Source organism: Furipterus horrens, unplaced genomic scaffold (assembly GCF_987537825.1).
Source record: "Furipterus horrens unplaced genomic scaffold, mFurHor1.1.pri manual_scaffold_11, whole genome shotgun sequence".
Lineage (NCBI taxonomy): Eukaryota > Metazoa > Chordata > Mammalia > Chiroptera > Furipteridae > Furipterus > Furipterus horrens.
Genome location: NW_028327181.1, coordinates 80,243,014 through 80,249,128, shown reverse-complemented (window position 1 = coordinate 80,249,128; position 6,115 = coordinate 80,243,014). Strand labels below are relative to the sequence as shown.

At 51.3% G+C, this 6,115-nt stretch overlaps 1 protein-coding gene across 1 annotated transcript; it reads right to left on the bottom strand.

The window, feature by feature from the left end:
• Nucleotides 1-394: 394 nt before the first annotated feature.
• On the bottom strand, nt 395-6,026 carry TUBG1 (tubulin gamma 1). Its single transcript, XM_090257295.1, has 11 exons — nt 5,897-6,026; nt 5,484-5,596; nt 5,164-5,331; nt 4,074-4,142; nt 3,714-3,793; nt 3,170-3,296; nt 2,848-2,934; nt 2,586-2,735; nt 2,025-2,177; nt 1,780-1,941; nt 395-1,600 (listed from the first exon to the last, which is right to left on the bottom strand). The coding sequence occupies exons 1-11, from the start codon at nt 5,943-5,945 to the stop codon at nt 1,403-1,405; spliced, it is 1,356 nt and encodes a 451-aa protein (XP_090113421.1). The 5' UTR covers nt 5,946-6,026; the 3' UTR covers nt 395-1,402.
• Nucleotides 6,027-6,115: the final 89 nt, after the last annotated feature.

Genomic DNA, 6,115 nt, shown 5'->3' with positions numbered 1-6,115 from the left:
CTTTGACCCCCGACAGCCTGGGATGATGAGGGTAAGAAGGCAGCATAGCTGCCCAGCTACTCTGACCTGGGTACTGGGGACACTTTGTAGGTGTACCTACAAATCCCCTTCCCTGGATTGCAGCTGCCCTATCTGCACAGTTGTTCAAGTTCCTCACATCCTCTGAAAACCAATGGCTCCAAAAGACCTCAGAAATGGGGATTCTACACCAGCCCTGTAAAATATCACAAAAGGCAGGGTGATGTACAATAGTTAGGAACATTGATGCCAGCCAGGTAAACCAGGGACTGATTCCAACTCTGCCATTTATTAGCTGGGTGACTGGGTAAACTCTTGGCCTCAGTTTCCTAATTTATAAAATGGGATTAATAATAATAGCTACCACTTCAGAGGGTTGTCATGAGGATTAAACACAAATGTTTATTTAAAATGTTTATTATTTTGCACAGTGCCCACACGTTACTGCTACTACAGTCCTTACCTTTGGGGTGTATAAGGGCCTAAGAGGGGCCCTGACAATCCACCACAGTCTAGGAACAATCTGCTTTGCTCTTTTGATCTTGAAGATTTAGATCACTATGTATTTACTATTTCCCTGCACCCTTCCACCAGAAGTGGAAGGCACTGGCCCTTTAAATAATGAGACCACCTGAGAACAGAACCATGGCACCTTAGCTAAAGGCCCATTTTTGGCCCTGCGTAGAGTCTAGGCTTCAAGTTTGGTCTCCTGAGTTAACTGTCCTAGACTCCAGCTGCCTGACCAGTGGCTCTCCAGGCCTGGCTCTCAGGCACTGCCCCACTTGCTAGAAGATTAAAGGCATTGGGACAGACTCTATTGCTTGCCCAGGGCCTGGTGGTGGGGGTGGTGGCCGCAGGTCTGCTGCTGTGATGATCAACAGGACACTCTGATGTGGGAATGTAGAACTGGTGGGATGGTCACCTGATACAGGGAGGGGTGGGAAGGAACTGGGACCCGGAGTGTCACAGAGCAAAGTAGTATCTGTGGGCCTTTTTACCCTGGAAACGACTTTCTCAGGTAGGTCAATCCCACCCATGTTCCCTACAACTAGGCGGAGGAGGAAAAACTAGGGGAGGCTGTTGGCTCAGAGCTGAAGGTGCCGGAAGTGGGGGAAGACCCTGTCAGTGGTGGACAGAGAACAGGCATTTCCCTTCTCCAGTTCTCTGAGCCTTCGAAGAGACCAATGATTTTATTTATATCCAGTGCTTTATTAGACATAGTCTCATAAAAGGAGAAATAAATGTGTCCCCAGTCGAACAGAGAGTATGTGTGTTTATGAGAAAGAAATGTGCGAGGTCCCTGATCTGTGCTCTGAGGGGGTGGTCAGTCAGGCAGGAACTGGGCCAACCAGTAAGGCAGATGAGGGTCTCTGTCCTGGGGGACTCACTGCTCCTGGGTGCCCCAGGAGATGTAGTCTGGCCGTGTGGCTGCATGGTACTCGTCGATGAGCTGCTGCACAATCTCCCTGGACGTGTCCAGCTCATCAAAGTTCTCCTTGAAGATGTCCTCCTTGCGGAATTGCTCCAGGAAGGCCTCCCGCTTCCGCAGCTTGTCGTACTGGCGACAGGTCCGCTCAAAGAGCTTGTGGTGTGCAGAAAGAAGGGGTCACAATGAACTTTGAAGAAAAATATGGCCCAGAGAGCCAGAGAACCAGGGCTGGGCTCTCTTCACAGTAAAAAAGACACAAGTGGAGCAGCAGGGCGGCGAGGCACAACCAAGAAAATTATTATGGGAAAATAGGTGCAACACATGAAACTCACCGAGGAGATGCTGGTGTGGTTGGCCATCATGAGCCCACTGACCCGGTGGGCAGAGGGCAGGTAGGGAGACTTCCTCGACAGGGCTACCTGGATGCTGGCTGGGCCCCAGGGGATGAAGTTGGCCAACTTCCGTTCCCGGATCCTCTGCAGGCTCTTGTGGACCTGGGGTGGGCACAGGGGTGGTGGTGGTCGCCTCTCCTCTACCCCTGCAGGTTCCAAGGGTGGAACGAAGGGGCCTCACCTACCTGAGTGGGGTCCACCTCCCCCTGGATGATGTTGAGGATGGCAATGTAGCAGTGGTTGGTCTGGCGATCCCGGCCAGTGGACACCATCACGTTCTTGGGTTGCAGCAGCCGCCTCATGACATCCAGGACCGTGGTCTTCCTCACGCTGGCTACCTGAGGGGAGAGTGGGCCACAGGGACCAGGTCAGCACTCAGGGTACAGTCCAGAGATGCATGGATAGAAAAGAGCAGGCAACACATGTCCCCCACCAGACTTGGGGCTGTATGGTCTCTTTGGGTAGTGTCTTTACTGAGCCTCTGCTGTGGGATCAGCAATCTTAGCCATCCTCAGCTCAGCAAACTCATGCCCCGGGGCGGGAGCATGAGTAGATCCCATACAGCCCAGGCCCTGCAGGGAGCCAAAGGCAGGGGAGAGAGGAGAGACAGTCAGCAAGGAAGTTGTATAGTGTGTGCCAGTCCCTGCGCACAGAGCCTCCTGGGCAAGCAGGTTGAAGAGGAAGGCTAGATCGGGCCTTCTGGGCTCAGGGGCAGTGGGGCCTGGGACACTGGGGGCTCTTCTTACCGACTGGTCCGTGGTGAGGGGGGTGTAACCAGTCATGAGGAAATGGAGCCGTGGTGTGGGAATGAGCGAGGCGATGAGGCCGATGAGGTCGTTGTTCATGTAGCCAGGGTAGCGCAGGGTGGTGGTGCTGGCTGACATGATGGTGGACACCTGAGGACAGAGATGCCATGTCATGGTTCTTGCCTAGGGGACTTCCCTTCCTCAGATGGCACTCCAGCAAGAATGGGTTCCAGTCCAAAGGAGTCTAGGAGTGATGACTCACCAGCTGGTTGATCTGGGAGAAGGATGGGTTCTGGATGTGCAGGCGGTCTGTGGCGATCCGGTTCAGGGCTGTGTTGTCCAGCACCACCTGGGGGGACAGAAAAGGGTGGCAGATTTGGGGGATTTGAAAGGACTGGAGCCTGCGTGCACCTGGGCTCTGAAGTTTAATTTCCCTTGAGCCTCATAGCCAGAAAGACCCATCCAAAAGGACTTGCACAGGACTGGGGCCCAGGAGGAGGCCTCAAAATGGAATTTTTAAATGCATAAAAATGATGAAATAGAAAGAGGGCTGGGAGTAGAGAAAAGTAGAATCCAGGACTCACCACACAGTCTGCGTTCTGGGTCAGCCTCTTGAGCGTGAGCAGTGAGTTGTAGGGCTGGACCACCACATCGCTCATCTCATCCTGGTTGGGAAACACTGAGTATGTCTGCACCAACTTCTTGGGGTACCTGGTGGGGGTTGCGAGAAGAGCGTCAGGACATGGGGCTCCCAACAACTGTCTGTGAGCACCAAAATATGGATGAAGAAAATAGTGTGGGGTCATGTGATCAATAGAGAAGAGACTTGACTTTTGGAAGTCCATAGCTTTTTCAAAGGGCTGAGAGACATCTTAGGATCTAGGATTCCAACTTCAAAGCATCCAAACTCCCTGAACCTTCATCTCTTCATCTAGGGCCTAGAATCTAGGCTCCGGTTCTAAGCCTCAGGAGTGAATCAGGTTCTCAGTCATCATATCTTGACTTTCCTCATTATAGGAGAAACTAGAAGGCCCCTTTCCTGCTCCAGTGAATAGGAAGGTATATTTGGAGGGACTCCCAGTTACTTAGGAAACCAAGTCCTCCCAGCCTCTGAAAACACAGACATACCTGTCATTCAGTCGTTCTAAGAGGTAGGAGCCCAGGCCAGAGCCTGTCCCCCCAGCAATGGAGTGACACAGCACAAAGCCCTACAGGGGAAAGGGGCAGTCAGTGTCTAGGTATCTTCTGGCAGGATTTGAAATGACCCATCCCACAATTTCTCAGACTCCTATCTTCCTGAGCCCTCTCCTCCACTTCCTGCGTCTCACACATATTGCTTAGGAAACTACCTTATTTCCTGGAAGGTCTGGTGGCTTCTGTCCAGTGGCAAGGGTACATGGATGGGTCTTGTACCTAACAGGTGGCTTCTAAAGGGTGTTACTGAGCCTTCCCTATGTTGGTTCCCACCAGCATTCCTGAGACACTTACCTCTAGGCTGTCACTGCCATCTGCCTCCCGGTCTATGATGTCAAAAATGTCCTCGTGGATTTTCTCTCCCTATACAGACATGGGGAGGGTCAGAATGGCAGAACCATGAGATAAGAACTCTGATATCATTCAGAATAGCCACCCTTGCCCTGGCTAGGTAGCTCAGTTGATTAGAGTATCGTCACGATATGCCAAGGTTGTGGGTTTGATCCCCGGTCAGGGCACATGCAAGAATCAACTGATGAATGCATAAGTAAGCATAACAACAAATCAATGTTTCTCTCCCTCTCTAAAGTCAGTTTAAAAAAAAGAATGTCACCCTTAATTCTCCTTATAGCACCTAAAAGTCCCTTTTTTGGAGCACAGTGGCCCTGCTTTTTATTTGCATTGAGAGACAGTATAACAGTGGTTAGGAGCAGGCACTCTATATCCAGACTGCCTAGGTTCATGTATTATCTCTAGTTCTATTTAGCCAAGTGACCCTGGTTACCTAATCTTTCTATAGCTCAGTTTTTTCATATGTATAATAAAGGTAATAATACAGGCCCATATACCCTTATCTAAAATCTTTCGGGCTTATGTTTTGGGATTCAAATATTTCAGATTCTAGAAAGGTAATATGGTACATATAATTTATGTTCATTAAAATGCCAGTGGGGGTCTGGGGTGCGCTAATCAAATACACTTCATATTTCTGCAAAGAAAGGCATGAGTAATGACAATAAGTTAGACAGAAACTATAAAATAGCTTGTCTTCACAGAGAGTTGGTTTTGCTGCTAAATGAGTTATTAAGTATTTTGCTTTCAGAGTTTCTTTTTTGGGATTCTGGAAAGGCAGATAAGTGTCTGGGTTGTTCCGGGATTCAAATAAGTTAATATATGTAAATCATTTTATATGGCCTGGTACACAGCACTAGCTAGTGTCGTCTCCTAATCTTACATAGTCGACTTAGAAAAAAAACTCCCCTTAGAGTCTCTCTCTCTCCCACTCATACATCTGCTATCTGATTTCATCTCTCTGGGGGCAGTCATAGGGCCTGTCCCAACACAGGAAGGGTGTTGTGGGTCCTGCCAGGGAACAGCAAATGACCTGGGAGAATCCACTGGCCCAGTTGTTGCCAGCTCCTCCTCCATGCTCTGACAGGTAGATGTTCTCTGGGTTGTAGAGCTTCGCATAGGGAGAGTTGAGGATGGAGTGGATCACCCGGGGCTCCAGGTCCAGCAGCACAGCCCTGGGGATGTAGTGCTCATCGTCTGCCTGTTAGCGGGCGTCCAGGAAGAAACCCAATCAGCAAAGGCCTGCCCAGCCTTCCCTCCTCCATCCCAAAGGGCTTCCCAGTACCAAGCCTTTGCTCTTCCCTTCAGTTCCCCCTGGGCAACTGCCGGCTCTGGCTAAGTCGCTGGGAGCACCTGGTAGAAAAAGACGTCCTTGCGGTCAGTGCCCTCGGTGGCGAATTCCTCCACGATGCCCTCGGGGCTGATACCGTGCTCGGCGCACAATTGTTTCCAGAACTCGAACCCAACTGAGCGGGGGAGAAAGAGGATATCTGGGTCTGGGCAGGTTCCAACTAAGAGCTGGGGGACTGAGCGCCTGAGTCCAGAGATAGGAAGCAAAGATTCAGGAGTCTCCCAAGACAGAGGAAAGGGCTGTATGCCAGCGACCGGGCAGGGAAAGGGCCCTCGTGGGTGGGCAACTGGACCCCGGGTCAGGCATGTCCCGCCTTTACAATTCTGGGAAGGGCGGATGGGAGTCTAGGATCCTACAGCAAGATCCTATTGAATCTAAGGAACCTGGCGAATGCAGGGGCCGGAGGTTCGCTCACTCTGATTGCCGCACTGGCCCAACTGTAGGGTGATGATTTCCCTCGGCATCGCTCCTCAGGAACCGGCGTTGCGGCCGCTCCCTCTAGCAAAGCCGTAGCTCCCCAGCCCGCTCACCCCACGACGCAGGCGCCAAACAACCTGCTCCGCCCACGAACTTTCTCCGCTCCAATGATAAGTGAATTCTGGCGATGGCACTTCCTCGTTCATTTGGCTTCAGT

Bases quoted from the DNA above. Each gene is read 5' to 3' on its own strand.
- TUBG1 (XM_090257295.1), bottom strand. From the start codon at position 5,945: ATGCCGAGGGAAATCATCACCCTACAGTTGGGCCAGTGCGGCAATCAG. The intron at 5,597-5,896 runs GTGAGCGAACCT...TCCCCCGCTCAG, and splicing joins GGGCCAGTGCGGCAATCAGA to TTGGGTTCGAGTTCTGGAAA. The intron at 5,332-5,483 runs GTGCTCCCAGCG...GCCCGCTAACAG, and splicing joins AGGACGTCTTTTTCTACCAG to GCAGACGATGAGCACTACAT.